The sequence below is a fragment of the Hypanus sabinus genome, chromosome 2 (assembly GCF_030144855.1).
Source record: "Hypanus sabinus isolate sHypSab1 chromosome 2, sHypSab1.hap1, whole genome shotgun sequence".
Classification (NCBI taxonomy): domain Eukaryota; kingdom Metazoa; phylum Chordata; class Chondrichthyes; order Myliobatiformes; family Dasyatidae; genus Hypanus; species Hypanus sabinus.
Genome location: NC_082707.1, coordinates 195,950,471 through 195,969,745, shown reverse-complemented (window position 1 = coordinate 195,969,745; position 19,275 = coordinate 195,950,471). Strand labels below are relative to the sequence as shown.

Here is a 19,275-nt window from a genome sequence, read left to right as displayed (position 1 = left end):
AGTCGGTAACTGCAGTCGAAGAAAAAAACTTTATTCGAAATCCCCAGCCTCACTTTTAAGCCTCCCTCAACCTGCCCCCCGTGGCGCAGAGGCTCCAAAGCTCTGTGCTTGCAAATCCCCGCAGGCTATCTCCCTTAGCCGGAACGCTGGCTAATTGTGAGCCGGTTCGGATGTGCCAGGAAATGGGTCACCACGAATGTATATAGAGTGCGTCATCTATTGGGAAAACGCCAGAATTGCGGGGAAAAAACGTTAACAAGGTTTATTAATATAATTTCATCAAGTTCTGCGGGCTGGATTAAAAAGCTTAACGGGCCGCATATGGCCCGCGGGCCGTAGTTTGCCCATGCCTGGGCTAACCCCTATCGACATCAATGGATCTGGGGCTGAAAGGCTTAACAACTTTAAGATCCTCGACATCCACATCACCGAGGACCTCACGTAGTCTGTGCACACCAGCTGTGTGGTGAAAAAGGCACAACAGCACCTCTTTCGCCCCAGTTGGTTGAGGAACTTTGGTATGAGCCCAAATCCTAAGAACTTTCTACAGGGCACAATTGAGAGCATCTTGACTGGCTGCATCACTGCCTGGTATGGGAACTGTACCTCCCTTAATTGCAGGATTCTGTAGAGAGTGGTGCGGATAGCCCAGCACATCTGTAGTTGTGAACTTCCCATGATTCAGGACATATACAAGGACAGGTGTGACAAAAGGGCCCGAAGCATCATTGGGGATCTGAGTCACCCCAACCACAATTTATTCCAGCTGCTACTATCCGGGAAACAGTACTGCAGCATAAAAACCAGGACCAACAGGCTCTGGGACAGCTTCTTCCACCAGGCTATCGGACTGATTAACACGCTGATTTTTGTGCATTTCTATGTTACATTGACTGTTCTACTTATTATAAATTATGACGATTGCACATTTAGATGGAGATGTAACAAAGATTTTTACTCCTAATGTATGTGAAGGATGTAAGAAATAAACTACCTAGGGTTTTCAGTATTCGATTGGTTTCAATGAGGTCCCCCTTCTTTCTTCTAAATTCCAGCGAGTACAAGACCAGAGCCATTGAACTCTCCTCAAGTTAAACTTTTGTACTTGGAATCATCCTTGTGAACCTCCTGCGAACCCTCTCCATTGCCAGCACATCCTTTCTTAAGAAGGATCCCAAAATTACTCACAATACTCCGTGTGGTCTGACCATGCCTTACATTCTTGATTTTCTATTCTAGTCCTCTCAAAATGAATGCTAACAGTTCAATGCCTTCCTCATCACCGACTTGATATACAAGTTAACCTTTAAGGAATCCTTCACAAGAACTCCCAAGTCTCTTTGCACCTCTGATATCTGAATTTCCTCCACTTTTAGAAAATAATCTTAACCTTTAATCCTTCTGTCAAAGTGCATGACCATACACCACCCTACACTATATTCCATCCGCCACTTCTTTGCCTGTTCTCCCAATCTAAGTCTTTCTGCAGACTTCCTGCTTCAACACTACCTGCCCCTCCACCTGTCTTTGTATTGCCTGCAAACTTTGCCACAAAGCAAACAATTCTGTCATCTGAAGGACACCTTTATTCCCACTGTTTGCCTTCTGTCAGTCAGCCAATTCTCTATCCACGCTCGTACATTTCCTGTAATACCATGGGCTCTTATTCTGTTAAGCAGCCTCATGTACAGCACCTTGTCAAAGGCCTTATGAAAATCCAACTGAAAAATGTCTACTGACTCTCCTTTGTCTATCCTGCCTGTTATTTCCTCAAAGAATCCCAAAATATTTGTCAGACAAGATTTGTTTTTAAGGCTTCCAAAATATCACTGTTTCCCCTTTAAGGCCTATGGAATGAGTGAAGGGAAGTATATGTAGGGATGGTAGTAGTGGCAGAGTAGCAATGTTGCATTCCAGCATTTGTTTGTGAATGTGGATATGTCTGGCAAAGCCCCACTTTTCCTCCACTTTAACTGACCTTGAAGTCAAGTAACCTAGTCACTGGGTCTAGGCCACAGTGGTTGAAGGTGGTGGAGTTCCTTGCTCGGGTCCTTATTGAACCTGAGGGGATTCTACAATAATCCAGAAACTCAATGACAATGCACTGGGTTCATTTGTTTACTTCTCTGAGGATCATCACCTTGTCACGGTGGAAAGGCCTGCGAGTTCCTGAGATCCCGAGAGTGACGCTGTCTGGAATTTAGGCAGCTAGCGCTTCGTGCCTGGTAGGGTCAAGGAGAGGTTCCAGACAACCTCAGCAGTGGGGCATGCGGAAGATGATGGTAGTGAGGGGGGAGGAAGGCTGCAGCAGTGAAAGGTCCCCAGTCATCTTGCACTTCATGCCACTGGAGCCTGACCCCAATCTGTCAAGGGCTGTGTGGGGGCTGCTCCGTGCATCAGCCTGCCCACATTAAACAAAGTCATGCATAGAGTTCTCCATTTAAGGGAGTCCACCCTAACCCCCTGAGGAGAACAGCATACTTGCCTCGGGTGATTGGACTACTCCTATTGTTTGTTTAATGGTTTGAATGTAAATGCTTGGATGGGATTCATTGATAATTTATGTCTGTGGGTAATGTGTCGGACCTTCAGCAGCTACACCAACAGTTTCACTCTGCTTCTCTTGCTGGGAACTTGAACGCTTGGGAGGGAGTGAGGGATGTGCAAACATGATTGGTTGTGTTTGATAAATTTAAAGTTTGGAGCCAATCACACCTAGGCATCCTCCATAACACTGGCCTGTCCAAAAATTCCATTAGCAAGGAGACAATTAGCCCACAACGAACTCCCACAGATGTTAATGACAAAACTAGTCACACTTTAAGGATACATACTGACCTGGAAACCATGAAGAACTTCCCTCATCTACTTTAGTTAGTTCAGCAGTTGTGAGCTTGGTTTAATGTCTCATCCAATAAACAGAACCCCCTGATGTAGGACTCTCTGCATCGTGCGTACCTGGGTTTCTCAATACAGGACTCTCTGCATCGTGTGTACCTGGGTTTCTCAATACAGGACTCTCTATATTGTGTGTACCTGGGTTTCTCAATACAGGACTCTCTGTATCGTGTGTACCTGGGTTTCTCAATACAGGACTCTCTGTATCGTGTGTACCTGGGTTTCTCAATACAGGACTCTCTGTATCGTGTGTACCTGGGTTTCTCAATACAGGACTCTCTGTATCGTGTGTACCTGGGTTTCTCAATACAGGACTCTCTGCATCGTGTGTACCTGGGTTTCTCAATACAGGACTCTCTGTATCGTGTGTACCTGGGTTTCTCAATACAGGACTCACTGTATCATGTGTACCTGGGCTTCCCAGTACAGGACTCTCTGTCCAGGTACGGGGCTATATGTCCTAATACAGGACTCTCTCTATCGCGTGTACCCGGGTTTCCCAGTACAGGACTCTCTGTCCAGGTACAGGCTATCTCTCTGTATCGCGTGTACCCGGGTTCCCCAATACAGGACTTTGTGTATCTTGTACACCCAGGCTTCTCAATACAGGACTCTCTGTATCACATGTACCTGGGCTTCCCGGGGCAGGACTCTCTATCCTGTGTACCAAGGCTCCCCAATACAGGACTCTCTGTCCAGGTACAGGGCTATCTGTCCCAATACAGGACTCTGTATCGCGTGTACCCGGGTTTCCTAATACAGGACTCTCTGTATCATGTACACCCGGGCTTCTCAATACAGAACTGTCTGCCCTGTACAGGACTCTCTGTATCACATGTACCCGGGCTTCCCGGTACAGGACTCTCTGTCCTGTGCTAGAGCTTTTGTTTAGATTATGTATTTGTGAAGTTTGAACCCTATGATGATACTCGCATCACAGAGCCAAGACTGAAATTAAATATTCCTGGTGAAACTTGTGCTCCAAGTCTTGCCAGGAATAATAAAGTGCCAAATAAAATTATTATGACTTACTATTAAGCATCTGTGATCTAAGTACATCTTAAATAAAATTAATCAAGAAAGTACTATCATGGAAAGCTGGTGCTTGTTTTGTTTTAAATGCAAAGTAGTAATAAATGTCATGCATCATAAAACCTGAATATGAATAAATAGACTCCCTAGTTCACAATTATCAACTTGAATTATCCGTTGGTATTATTTCCCTAGCATCATGAGTTCCTTCTTTGTTTTAATAAAACTCCAGTAGTTGCTAATTACAGACAGTGCTATGAAAACATTAACCAAGTGAGCCATCAAAAAAAACCTGAACCTGTTTAGAAGCCAAATTACAGCTGGATAAAGCTTGGCTTCTTGTGCAACTTTTGGAATGTAGAATAGTTGATTTGGAAGATAGATAACCATATTTACTCCAAACAGGATAAGCACATTTGTTTCCTCATTCTTTGAGAAGTTAACATCTTGCAAACCCCGAAGCTTTTGATAATTGAAGTTAATAAATTGCAGATGAAAGACAAACACCATCTGTGAGTGATTTCTGAAAACCCAGGATAATTAAGTTGTATTCAACTTCATGTTACTGTACTAATGGTGAACTTTTGACGAGGAAGTGTGTTAATGGCTTTATCTGTTCTCTTCTCACCTGCATTGGGCTGTTATCTGTGCTCTATTGGATTTATGATACTGGTACGTTCATTCTCTATATGACTGGAAATAATTCTTTGTTGAAGTACTCTGCAACTTTGCAGGAGAATGATTTCCTTGTTTCTGATACCAATCTGCAACACCCAATATTTTTGATTGGTATCTGTTAGGTCAACATTTGTTTAATCTTTTACATGCTCATCTGGGTTAATGGCCCCGATTCAAATGTGCTGGAAGCAGTGATCAGAGGCAGTTGATTTGGGGCTTAAATTGACTTGCCGCAGAAGTTGATAGTGTAAGGTGATTATGAAGGTGTGTGGTGTGTTGGCCTTCATTCTTCAGAGATTGAGTTCAAGAGCCACAACGTAAATTTGCACCCCTGTAAACCCTGGTTAAACCACAATTGGAATATTGTGCTCAGTTCAGGATCAACTCATTGTAGGAAGGATACAGAAGTTTTAGAGGGGGCTGAGGAGCTTTTCCAGGATGCTGTCTTGATTAGAGAACATGTCTTATGAAGATGGGTTTTCTCTTTGGAGTGAAGGAGATGAGATGTGACTTGACTGAGGTGTACAAGATAAGAGGCATAGACCGAGTGAATAGCCAGACCCTTTTTCCCAGGGCGGAAATGGCAAATACCAGGGACATAATTTTAAGGTGATTGGAGAAGACTATAGGGAAGATGACTAGTGTCATCTTTACACTGTTTTTACTTCTTTACACTGTGTGAGAGCATGGAACACCCTGTCACGGATGGTGGTAGAGGCAGGTACATTAGGGGCATTTTAAGAAACTTGGGTAGGCAAGTGGATGTTAGAAAAAATGGAGGGCCATGTAGGAGGGAAGGGTTACATTGATTTTAGAGTACGGTAGATTAAAAGGTCAGCACAACATCATGGGCTGAAGTGCCAGTACGGTGCTGCATTGTAAAACAAAGGATCATAATCATCATTATGTGACGTGGACAGTCATGCCCTCATAACTATGATTGTTCTTGGCAAAATTTTGTACAGAAGTAGCTTGCCATTGTCTTCTTCTGGGCAATGTCTTTACAAGAGGGGTGAGCCCAGCCATTATCAATACTCTTCAGAGATTGTCTGCCTGGTGTCAGTGGTCACATAACCAGGACATGTGATGTGCATCAGCTGCTCATATGACCATCCACCACCTACTCCCATGATTTCATGTGACCCTGATCCGGGGGGGGGGGGGGTGTGGAGAGAGCGCTAAGCAGGTGCTACTCCTTGTCCAAGACTTTTTCACAGCACTGTAGTATGTATTGCATTGTACTGCTGCCGCCAGAAAAAACTAATTTCATGACATATGTGATGCACCATCAATAACTCACACTGAGACATAAGGCGAGATATCGGCTTTTATTGTCTGGAAGAAGGAACCAGGAGTGAGTGTCCATCATACTATGACCTGGAGACTGAGGCCGAGCGTCAGGCCTCAGATCGCCTTTATACAGGGGCCTGTGGGAGGAGCCACAGGAGCAGTCAGCGGGGGCGTGTCCAGACAGGCACATAGTTCACCACAATATGTGAGTGATGATAAACCTGATTCTGATTTGGGTCTCTATTGTGGACTGAGAGTGGGAAGGGGGCAGGGAGAGGGGAATCATGGTTGGGAAAAGGGATAGGGAGAGGGGAGGGAGTGGGAGGCACCAGAGAGACATTCTGTAATGATCAATAAAACAATTGTTTGGAATCAAATGACTTTGCCTGGTGTCTTGGGGCTGAGTGTGTCTGCACCTGCACTAAACCCCTGCCCCAGCACTCCTTCTCCGCCACCTGTCCCACACCCCTCTCTTGGAACTCCACCCTCGCTATTCCTAACATCCTTTGCTTCTGGCAGATTTACAAGCTCACTCTCCATTCCATGTTGACAAGAACAGAGTTGTGCAAAAGTCTTAGGCACCCTGGCTATATATATGTGCCTAAGACTTTTTGCACAGTTCTGTACTTTTCTGGCTGTGAATGTTATTGCAGATTCAAATCTGGGGCACCTAGGTAGCGTAAGGCAATTACAGCTTTGGCCATCGGAGTCCAGAGTTCAATTCTGCTGTCGTCTGTAAGGAAGTCTGGATGTTGTTCCCATGGGGGTGTGGGTTTGCTTTGGGCACTCCAGTTTCATCCAATACCCCAAAGACGTACCCCAAAGTTAGTAGGTTGGTCATTGTAAGTTGTCCTGTAATTAGGCTAGAGTCAGATAGATGGATCACTAAGCAGTACAGTTCGTTGAGCTGGGAGGGCCTGTTCTGCACTGTATCTCTAAGTAAATAAATACTAAATAAAAGTTACCACAGCAATACATGTCTTTGTTTTTACCATGAATTTTATCCTCTGTCAACTTAACTGATGTCTTTAATGCTTCTAGAAATTAATGTTTATTTACTGTTTAAAGAGATATATTTTTACTTGTGCAGGAACCCTGTGACTCATTCATAACTTTCAAGAGAAAGACATCCGGATAATTTTTCACTACAGCAACTGAAGGAATGGCAGCTTTCAAGGTAGATCCATCCACAGCAGGTGGGTGTCTGCAAAACTGCAAACTCTTTTGTATTGTGTTAAGATTCTGAAATTCTGTAAGACTCTGTATTAGTTAATTTTTACCTGCGGCAAAAATCCTTAGAATGATGGGGGTGTTACGAAGGTGGAGCAACTCCGAGGGGCCAAAGGGTACAAAGTCGCCCCCCCCCTCCTTTTTGAGAATCGCAAGATCACAAGACTTTTGTTATTGACTAAGTTCCGTACACTGGAGTGCAGTGGTAATCTGCTGAAGAATCGCACTAAATGCTTTCCAAATTGCCACTGATTGCAGCCTGAGTTGAATACTTGGTAGCTAACTGTGAATTTTGATGTGTTCTGGATTCAAGATTGTTTACTGTCATTTCCAGTACATAAGTGTAAAGGAGAACAAACTAATTGTTATTCCAGACCCACAGCAGCACAAAGAGATAAAGAACACAATAATAAACATATCATAATAAATAGAAGTACATAAGAGCTTGTATACACGGCCTGATTGCATGAACGTAAAGTGACGTTTGGTACAAGCACATCTGTACATATGGTGACAGAACGGAAATGATAAAGTAGTGGTGTGGAGTCATGGGACATCATGGGCAAATTATCATAGTTGTGTAAATCAAGACTTCCAAGAATTTAGTTGGTAGATTAAACAAAAGCTTATTTATTCAGAATTTATGCATATCATTGTGTGTTTCTGCTCTGTGTAACTGTGCTGCCATTGACATCCATCCTTTTAATTATCTGGTACTAGACCAAGGAGCTGTGAATGATAAGAAATGCTAAACATCTGATGCTTTAGTGGTAATAGTTTGGTAATAATTGTAAAATGATCTACATCTTTGGGAAGGAGGTGAAGTAAATGACTAATTTGGAGTCAGTCAGGATTTTACCTATGGGAAAATAATTTTCAGGGCAGTTGGGGAAAGTGATAGAAATAAACTCACAAAAATACTGGAGGCATTCAGCAGGTCAGACAGCGTCTATGGAGATGAATAAGCTGGCACTGTTCTGGGCAGAGACCCTTCATCAGGACTGGAAAGAAAGGGGCCAGAGGCCAGAATAAGAAGGTGGGGGAAGGGGATAGAGTAGAAGCTGATAGGTGAAACCATGGGAGGGAATGGAAGGTGGGTGGTGAAAGGTGGAAGAGGTAAAGGGATGAAGAAGAAGGAATCTGATAGGAGAAGAGTTTGGAGGAAGGGAGTAAAGGAAGGAGGTGATGGGCAGGTGAAGAAAGGGGAAGGGGTAAGATGGAAAGGAACCGGTGGGGTTGTTCTCCCCAGAGCTGATACAGAGCCAATCTACTTCAGCCATAACTACAATGACTTGATTCTGTTCTGAAGCCATCACAGTACTTACAATTGGGAACTGAGCAAACTTCATATATTGTTCATGTGACTTGGTAATAACGTTGAGGCCATTACAAAAACAAATCTGGACAGGTTCCTCCCAGATTACAGCAGGGTCTCTTTCTGTGAACTGTTAGCAGCCCAACAGTTTGCAGTCACAGTTCTGACTCGTGAACCAAATTCCCACAGGTGCCTGCAGCTCCATAGCAGCCAGCGAACACCCCGTCGGTCTCCCAAGCATTCGCGTACGAGCCATTCATAAGTTGGGGAGGGTTTGTACTGTAGTGGAATGTGTTGAAGTCGATATCAGAATTGACTACATACAAGTGTACCCTTGCATCCCAGGAAATTGCTGAACCCTATCTGTGATCTCTCCTTGTACCTGCAACACCGAAATTGCTCCACAATATTGAAAATATCAGCCAGTATATGATCGATATAATTTATATTGATTTTCACTGCAGTTCCCTTCAGACACATTAGAACTTGAAACACAATAGAACCTGGCTGAGATTGACATTTCAATAACCTGAAGACAAAGGCAAAGCACTCTGTAGAAAAAATTGCCAAGAAAAATCATGGTCATGAGACCATGATTGCCCACATCATACTGACATGGCACATGATGATGAATGATGTCTATCTCTTCTTCTAATTCTGCTAATGGGTATTTTGAAAGTTTGTCCTTAAAACATTGTGTGATGGGAAATGAGACATTGGCTCACACAGTGTGGCTCAGATTTTGTTATTCTAACAACAGTCAAACTATTAGTGGCATAAAACAGGAACCTCATTTCCCAAGTTACTCAGGCCTTTCCTATAAGCTGCACAGTTTACGGCCTCTTTCAGTTGTGGGTAGTTAATTAGTGTGAACTTAATTTGCATTTAAAATTCTATATAAAGTGCCCTAAAAGTGTTAAGCTTTCTTGTATGAAGTCTTTTCAAGCTTGTAATGGCTTGCTAAGTTTGATTACTACTTAACAAATTATCTGGGCCTGAACTAGTTTTATGTACTGGTACAAAACATGATGAATTTTAAAATGACTTTATTGCCTACTCCGAGCTGCTCTGGGTTTCTGATTTGTGGATCAATTTTGGTCTGGAATGCTTTTGTCCTCTATAATTGTTTGCACAATTTTTTTTTCTCTAGTGCATTGAGTATTGGTTTTCTATTTTTATTGTTATTCTTTTTCTTTTTATAATCGTGTCCTTCTGGGTTTCTTGCTTTGTGGCTACCTGTAAGCAAACAAATCTGAAGGTTGTATGATTTATACCTTCTTTGATAATAAACCTTGAATTTCAAAAGCTGTTTCTGAAATTGCAACATCTATATTATTCTTAATCGTATGTTCTTTAATCTGAGTTCTATAAGATGCCTCTAATAGACATAAATTAGAGGTATTTATGGCTCTATTTGAGGCACCTTATAGAACTCGCATAGAGAATTATCTAATGCAACTGGCCTCTCAGCCAATGTAATGCTATTAGGTGCTGGGGAAATTATATCTGATGGGCACTGATAATTAAGGAAATAACCAAATCCAATCTACTATGACCACTGGACCTTAATGGGCAGTGGAAAATTCATCACTTCACCACTGACAAAGCCATGCAGATGCTGCAAATTAGATTGCTGTCAACTTCCACTTTGTTCTCCAAACTTCCCTTCAACAAAGTCAAATAATCTGTAATTTTTTATTATTTATTGCATTGTGGTAAACAGTTGATGCATTTCTCCCTGCTTGACAACACAGCCAGAATGCACCAATGGCTGTTAAGTTTAAAAAAAAGGTTCTCTTGCTTAATGGTATTTGTCCATGCCATAAAAAAGTTGGGATCCCCTAGTTTAAAAAAAACTCATAATATCAGCAGTGCTTTTATCACTGCTAATCCCCTTGGTAATCTAATAAACTAATCTTCTGTTACTTCACAGAATTTTGAATCTCAGTGGTCCTTTCAAAACCCATGTTAATTCTGCCTAAGAATTCCAATAGGTCTACATGGCAAATTTTGTGAATTCAAAACCATAATATTTAATTACAATTCTTCCATTTGATCTTTGAAGAAGTCTTTGCTGAGTATTCCTCAGCCCACTGTGGATACTAGCTATGAGTGGTACTTGCATGTGCTGTTGGTCAGGCTTTCTCTTTAAATAACTGAATAGCCTCCACGCTCCAGACTCGAGTGATACAAGGAGAAGGCAGGAGGTTGTGGCTGAGAGGGAAATGGATTAGCCATGATGAAATGGCATAGCAGACTCGATAGGCCAAATGGCCTAATTCTGATCCTAATGGTCTTGTGTTCCAGTGTGTTGTTCAGATGCAAATTTGACACAAAGTATAGAAGGATTTGCTGTTCTTCAATAAATTTTACACAACTTGAGATCCAAGTTGATCAGGCTTGACCTCTGTAGCTGTTTCACTTCAGTCTATATATCGTTGAGAATCTCTATTTAATTTTCCATCAGAGTTCGGAAAGAGAAATAAGGTCATGTGACTTCCAGGGATCGGCAAGATGTGTGACAAAGGAGCTGAAGATACCTTGGATGCACATTCGTTAAATGTCCTGCTTCCTCCCCATTTCCCAACAACAGCTGTCCCTGCTGTTACAGAAAAGCAATGACATTCACGGGTATCTGACTTCACCAGACTAAAAGCTGTAAGCAGCTCTTACTGAGAGATTTAGCAAAAACAAGAATGTATTCCCTAAATGACTCAAAAGTTGAGTGCAACAGCATTTGTTATGTGGGCGATCATGGTCTTTCCATGACCTTGACTGTTCTTGGGTAAATCTTTTTACACTAATGGTTTGCCATTGCCTTCTTCTGGATGATGTCTTTACAAGCTGGGTGATCACTTCCATTATCAACGCTGTTCAGAGATTGTCTGCCTGGGGTCAGTGGTCACATAACCAGCTCACTAGCTGCTCATACGAACATTCACCACCTGCTACCACTGGTTCACATGTTGATCATCAGTGGGCTAAGCAGGTGCTACACCTTGCTCAGGAGTGACCTGCCGGCTAGTGGAGGGAAGGGGCACGTTGCACCTCCTTTGGTAGAGATGTATCTCCACCCCGACACCCAAGAGTACAATACAAAATAAAGGAAACACCGATATTGAAAAAAGATGATCAACATTTGGTTTTTAATTTATATTAAATATAATTGCATTTGTTGCTTCCAGTACAAAGATCAACTAAAACCGACCTGCTCACACTAGTTCAAATGTGCTGGTAGCCAACATGGACCTACAGTAAGCTGGGTGAGAGAGCACCTCAAAGTAGCAATGCTATACTGAACTGAGTATCATGCAGTCCAGGAGGCTATTTAAGCCTCGGGTTGCTGCATTCATTCATTATGCATTCATTCTGGAGTTAGCTCACTCAGTTCCTGCTCTTCCCCTGTAGCTCTGTCATTGTACTTGGAACCCTCTTCCTTTGCAGCTTTTCTGGAAATCCTATTAACCCTCACCTTTCCCATCTCTTTCAGAAACACCTTGGTTGCTGGTTCCTGTTTTTATTGGTTTGCTGTTTGTTGTTGTACTGGGGATCAGCACAGAGTTTCTAAAGGATTGCTGCAAAGAAGCCATGAAAGAGAAAAAGAAAGGTGCCACCAAAGAAAAGAGTAAGTGTTCTTGTTGCTACCCAGAGTCATTATATTTCTTGTTTGATCAAATTGGGGTTTGTGGTCTGATAATGCAGATAATGATAATGCATGGTAATGGACAAACAAGAGAAAATCTGCAGGTGTTGGAAATCCAAGCAACACACATGGTAATGGACAGTATGCGCTTGCTTAAAAAACGTGCTCTTCTCTCAATGATATTCCAGTTTTACAAAAGAACATAAGGAATAGGAGCAGGAGTAGGCCATCTGGCCCATTGAGCTTGCCCTGCCATTCAATAAGATCATGTCTGATCTGTCTGTAAACTCAGCTCTACCTTCCTGCCTTTTCCCCATAACCCTTAATTCCCCTACTATGTAAAAATCTATCTAACTGTATCTTAAATATATCTAGTGAAGAAGCCTCAACTGCTTCCCTGGGCAGAGAATTCCACAGATTCACCAGTCTCCGGGAGAAACAGTTTCTCCTCATCTCTGTCCTAAATCTTCTGCCCTGAATCTTGAGGCATTGTCCCCTAGTTCTAGTCTCACCTACCAATGGAAACAACTTTCCTACTTGTATCTTGTCTATCCCTTTCAAAATTTTGTATGTTTCTATAAGATCCCCTCTCATTCTTCTGAATTCCAGAGAGTATAGTCCCAGGCGACTCAATCTCTCCTCATAGGTTAACCCTTTCATCCCTGGAATTAACCTGGTGAACCTCCTCTGCACTGCCTCCAAAGCCAGTATGTCCTTCTGGAGACTAGAACTGCACACGGTACTCCAGGTGTGGCCTCACCTGTATAGTTGCAGCATGACCTCCCTGCTCTTGAATTCAATCCCTCTTGCAATGAAGGTGATTCATGCACAAGCACTCCCAAGTCCCTCTGCACAACAGCATGCTGCAATCTTTCACCATTTAAATAATAATCTGCTCTTCTATTAATCTTTCCATAGTGGATGATCTTGCTTTGTATTTCATCTGCCAGACCTTGGCACACTCACTTAACCTATCTATATCCCTCTGCAGACTCTCCACATCCTCTGTACAATTTGCTTTTCCACAAAGTTTAGTGTCATCAGTAAATTTTGCTACGCTACACTCAGTACCCTCTTCCAAATCATCAATGTAAATGGTAAACAGCTGCGGGCCCAGCACTGACCCCTGCGGCACCCCACTCACCATTGACTGCCACTGACATAGTTGTAAATACTATGTGATAACATTGAATAAAATGGAAAAATAACAGCAACAATTGCAATGTCCACTTCTGAGGCAGTCTCTTGGGATTGAGAATGACTTCGTTCCACACTGAATTTGTGGGTTTTGAGTGACAGAGGATGGTGTGGGAACCGATGCCTCTTCTACTGATGTGGCAGTGAGTGGGGAGTTTCTAACATGATGCAATCCTTCTGCAAGGTTTCTCTGAGCTTCTGATGACTCTAATCTCAGCATCGCAAATGCTCCTCCCCCATTTTCAGCATTTCAGGATTCAAGAAAACCCCTTCAGACCTCCTCAGAACCAGTTCTCCTGCCAAAAGTGCATCATTCTGTTCCACTGTGTGTCACCTGAAGCTATAGTCTTTGCCCTTAGTCAACTGTTGCCTTCCTCCCTACTAGTAATTGGTAGGAAATTGTTAACACTAGTCATGAAATAAGATCTGAGAACTGAAATCACCAGAGGACAGGGCATTCTTATACGACTAACCCCTGTCACCCAGTATTGGGAGTTCTAGTCATGAGTGTAGCTCCTAAATTTCCATGAATTCTGAAATCACTTTTAAGCTCTTTTTACCTTATTTTTCAAGAATTCACTTACTGATTATAAATACCACAGCAATTCTAACTTAGTTAAGTATGTTGGTGATAATTACCGGTGGCATTTTTTTTTGTTTGTAATTATTCTCAGCTCCAGAAACAGCAACTCAATCTTCAAAGTTGGAGACCAACATGGGGTTCAAGAAGATCGGATTTACTGAAGATTTTTTGCTCGCAAAACTACCTCCCAATGGCAAGGAAGTTCCCTTTGTGGTTCCAAACCTAAGAACAACCTACATACAGCCCAACTCTCATTGGAACAATGAGGAAGCTTTGTCAGGTAATGCCCACACCACAGGCTTCAGACCTACTGACATTTTAAATTAATTGTTGAACGTTCTTAAGATTAATCTCCATAAATAATGACAATAGTGACATAAACAGTGTCTAATAAATACTTAATGTCATTAAACTAGAAGGGAGCAAAGAGATTCATGAGGATGTTAATGAAACTGGAGGGCTTGAGTTATGAGGAGAGTCTGGATAGGCTGGAACGTGTGTGTGTGTCCATCTCCATCCTCTCTTGGGGGGCTGAAGATGAGGTTGGAAAGACCGAGTGAGAGGGAAGACTAGACATCAAGTAGAAGACTAGAGTTTGTGGAGGAGTGCAGCAGATGATTGTAGCATTAGATGAAGGTACAGAGGTGGATGCAGTGGGTTTTAAACCTAAGAATGGGAAATTTTAAACAACAGCTTGATAAGGGTCCATTCTTGGGGCGGACTGGTCCAAACTTATCTGTCAGTTGGATCATTATGATTAATGGATAAAGACGGAACAGAAACAGTTTTCTCACACTTATTTATTTTGATTGCCAGTTCTCTCAAGAGCTCAGTACAATGAAAGAAAATTGGAGCTGTCCAATTCTCTTCAAAATATGCCAGATATCGATGATGTGTACAACCCCAATTATATGATCCCTCCCATCATCCCCGGATCTGCTAGACATGTACTACCCAAGGGAAAAGCCGTAAGCCCTAATGGATCAGGTGAGCAATAGGTTTAATTGATCGTTACTTTGGAAATGAGTACAGAGGGTGATGTGGTTCAGAACAGTAATAAGGATGTGTCATGGAGAGAAATGCTTGAAGACTAGATAGAAGAAATTGATTAAAAAGGTAAGATTAAAAAGAAATGTAAAGGAAGAGGTTCTGAGGGGAATGTCAGGATCAGGTACATAAGTTGCAAGTTATATCCTGTGATGATCTTAAAATCAAAAAAAGTCAAATCTCAAATAACTGTCCAATTGCACACTGTAGTTGAATTCTCTAAACAGTTCGAGTTGATGGACTATCCTCCTGGATCTGAGCCACTACTCCCAGATGGGATACACTCTGCTCTTGCATCATCTGAAGTTTCATGCTTGTCAAGTCACCTGAGTATTTGGCCACTTCTGATGATGGTCTGATGTCTTGGACAGGCCTTTGGTACTCTGTGGTAGTTATTTGGCTCTCTGTACAATTCCCATCTTCTGCTCTTCAATAATTCCGAGAATGGATGTGACATTGCCTGCTCATATATGATGAAAACCTCATTATATTTCTCTGGATTTGTTGGATTCACAGTGGGCACCAGTCGTGTTGCTTTCTACCACATCGCTTCAGATTTGTTGGTTTGCTTCAGGAGGAATTTAAAAATTGCTCCCAAGTAGAAATGAAGTGTGAGTGGTGGGCTTTTTGCCGTCATCTTGCTGTGGATGTATGCAATGGCTGACCTTTTTATTAGGTCCATTTATGTTCAGCTGATGCTCTGAACCTGAATCTGTTTCTCTCACTGCACAGCTCATCTCAACCACTGTGTGAACTTCTGGTATCTTAATTTGTACTGCTTGTAGAAAAGACTTCCCAATCCATATTCCCAATTTTTTAATTGTATGTTACTATTCTGTGCTCCTGTAGCCTGTATACTGCACCTTAACATGTGTCAGTTCTGGTCTATCTGGTGTAGCCTGGCTTACTATCGGGCATAATCCCTTCTTGCATCTGGCCGTTCTTGAGTCAGGTTCATTGCTTGGAAACCGACTGCTGGTGGATTTATTTGCACCTTTATGCTCTCTGTCTGCTATTTTCTGGTGCATATTCACTTGTTACTTCAGTCAGGATTTCTAGATCTTGTTATTTCATTAAGGAGCCCTTATAGTACCATATGTCAGTATCAATTTCCAAGGTACTGGAGGCTAGCCATTAAGCTGAAGGAGCACTGTGCTTTATTAACTAAGCTCACAGGAATAGAGGGAGGTTTGTTTACTGCATGACCACTCCCAGAGACAAATGAGCAGCTTTATTACAGAGACTTTGTGGATACTTCTTGCTAAGCATCGTTGTATCTTCTTAAATGTCATTCTCACATATGCAGAGAATGAGCTGGTTATATACTACAATTGTTAGTCAAGCACACCCAGTTTTAAAAACCATTGTGCTAAATGCGGACATTTGTTGTGCTGAAGTTTCAGAATTCATTTAAGACCAGAAGCTATAGGAGCAGAATTAGATCATTTGTCCCATCAAGTTTGCTCCGCCATTTCATCACAGGTGATCCGTTTTCCCCTCTCAACCCCAATTTCCTGCCTTGTACCTGTATTCCTTCGTACCCTGACCAGTTAAAAATCTAGCAATCTCTGCCTTAAGTATACCCAATGACTTGGCCTCCATAGCCACCTGCTGCAATGAATTCCACAGCTTCATCATTCGCTGTCTGAAGATATTCCTCATCTCCATTCTGAAAAGATGCCCCTCTATTCTGAGGCGGTGTCCTCTGGCCGTTGACTCCCCCACCCCAGGAAACATCCTCTCCGCATCCACTCTATTGAGGCCTTTCAACATTTGATAGTTTTCAATGAGGCTGTCACTATGATTCTTCAGAATTCTAGTGAATACAGGCCCTGAGCTATCAAACACTCTTCATATGACAAGCCATTCAATCCTGGAATAATCTTCGAGAGCTTTTTTTGAACCCTCTCCAATGTCAGCACATCCTTTCTTAGATAAGGCACCTAAACCTGCTCACAGTACTTCAAGTGAGGCCTCACCAATGCTTTCAGATTCATTCTGACCTGTGGACTAATAATCAGGACAACCAAATGCAAATCTGGATATTGTAGAATTTAAAGCTAGTTCTTAAACCAGAACTTTAGAGACACGAGAGTGGTTCCTGGGCCTGTCACATTGACACAAACACAAAGAAAGAATGCCAGCATCTCTACTTCATCAGGAGACTGAGATTTTATATGTATTCAAAGACAAGCAAATTTGTACAGATGTACCATGGAGAGTATTCTGACTGGTTGCATCACTGCCCGTATGGAGGCTCCAATGTACAGGATCAACAGAGGCTGCAAGGGGTTATAGACTCAGCCAGCTCTATCACAGTCACCACCCTTCCCATCATCGAGGACATCTTCATGAGGTGGTGCCTCAAGAAGGCAGCGTCATCATTAAAGACCCTCCCCACCCAAGATATGCCCTCTTCTCATTACTGCCTTCAGGGAGGAGGTACAGGAGCCTGAAGACCTGTACTCAAGTGTTTTAGCTTCTTCCCATCTGTCAGCAGATTTCTGGATGGTCCATCATCACTACTTCATGATTCCTCTTTTGCAGCTTTTTATAGACTTTTAAAATTTTAATTTGTCGTTTTTATTGGCCTGCACTGTAGCGCTGCCACAAAACAACAAATTTTGCCACGTGTGTCAATGGCAGTAAAGTTGATGCTGATTCTGATTCAGTCTACTGCTGGATGGACAGCTCCCCGATCACCGGCATGATCCAGATCATGGTCTTTCTAGAAGTGTGTTCTACCATGATTTGCCCACTACGTAAGCTGTCACTGCAGTTAATTGCCCCCATCTCTGATATTTAGAAGTTCTCAAGAGGTTTCAAATTATAAAAGTAACATTAAAAAGAAATAATAGAATAGCTAATTGCAGATTCACTTTCAACAACATTTTACAACTCGTGTACTCATTTCTATTTTAAGTGTACAATTTGTCTTTTGTACATTGGTTGTTCATCAGTCTTTGTGAGTGCTTTTTCATAGATTCTATTGTATTTTATTTTTCCTGTAAATACCTGAAAGAAAATGAATCTCAGTGGTAACATTTATGTACTTTGTACTTTGAATGTTGAATTGAATGAAGTCAAATACGAAGGTCCACTTACTCATCTGTCCTTGTTCATGTTAGTGGTGCTATTGTATGTCCTCTTGATTTTTGGCTTGGTGGACAGATTTCACGTCATAGTAGAAGGTGCTAAAGTCAGCAATGGTCTTTGGGACATTTGTGAAGAAAGTTATGGAGTTCCTCTAAGTGCTAGTGCTGGCTTGCAACAGTAACACAGGTTGCAATATTAAAAATTTCCTCAGATAGACTATAAATATAAGAGATTCTATTTACTTTGTGCATTAAAGACCTGCTTCACTCAACATAGCCCTGAAGAAAAATGTAGCATTGTTGGATGTTACATACCAAAGTTAGTATTCAACAAGTTTGCCTTGGGTGATATTCCATTGATCAAAATGTGTAGCTACCCCAAACAACACAAAACACAAACCAATGTCAGGTATGATGCCTTAATTGCAATAAACAATTTGCACAGTAGTAACAAATCCTTTAAATAGGTGACGATACAGTTTGTCTGATTCAGACTGAGTAGCTTCAAAACCCAATCTATAATCTGAAGTAAGGAAAACTGGAAGCATGAAATCTTGACGCACTTAATTTAAATTGAAGTAGCGCATTATCCAAGGTGTCGTCTTTATTCCTGATGAGACCTTGAATGAACATTTTACCTTTCAAGTGTTTATAATAACTCTGTAGCATTTTCAGAATAAATTTATCATCAAAGTACATCATATATCAGCGTAAACAACCGTGAGATTCATTTTCTTGGGGGCCTAATCAATAAATCCATAGAATAATAACAGTAACAGAGTCAACGAAAGACCACACCAACTTGGGCATTCAAACAGTGTGCAAAAGACAACAAACTGAGCAAATACAAAAATAGAGATAATAATAATAATAATAAATAAATGAGCAATAAGTATAGAGAATATGAAATGAAGAATGTCCTGACCAATATTTAATGCTTCAACCAGTATGAGCAAGCAGCTAATTAATTATTTCGCTTTTGATTTGCCTATAATAATCTGACACCTTCAGTACTTTGGTAGTGCAGGTCTAGTAGATTTTCTGAACTATTGGATCGGAGAAATCACAAAACACACTTTAATTCCACTCTTGTTTCATTATACAGTGGTATAATAAATTTTCCAGCAAACTGTTAGCTTAATGGGAGGAGGAAATACACATTCACTCTGGATCCTGGTTCTGCTCGCAAACTTAGTATCAGAATCAGGTTTAATGTCACTGGCATATGTCATGCAATTGGTTTTTATGTGCAGCAGTACATTGCAAT

General features: G+C 41.7%; 1 protein-coding gene across 5 annotated transcripts in view; it reads left to right on the top strand.

Moving 5' to 3' along the window:
- The window catches only part of LOC132389679 (tandem C2 domains nuclear protein), a 104,651-nt gene that overhangs the window by 33,500 nt on the left and 51,876 nt on the right, over positions 1-19,275 (top strand). For 3 of the 5 annotated variants that reach the window (XM_059962233.1, XM_059962257.1, XM_059962242.1), the window contains exons 2-5: positions 6,989-7,094; positions 11,934-12,068; positions 13,958-14,146; positions 14,683-14,853. In XM_059962233.1, the coding sequence (XP_059818216.1) occupies positions 7,061-7,094; positions 11,934-12,068; positions 13,958-14,146; positions 14,683-14,853 (529 nt within the window). In that variant the 5' untranslated portion in view covers positions 6,989-7,060. Of the gene's footprint in view, positions 1-4,543; positions 4,603-6,988; positions 7,095-11,933; positions 12,069-13,957; positions 14,147-14,682; positions 14,854-19,275 lie in introns of those variants that run through there. The other 2 variants (XM_059962249.1, XM_059962260.1) reach the window with 2 other exon arrangements.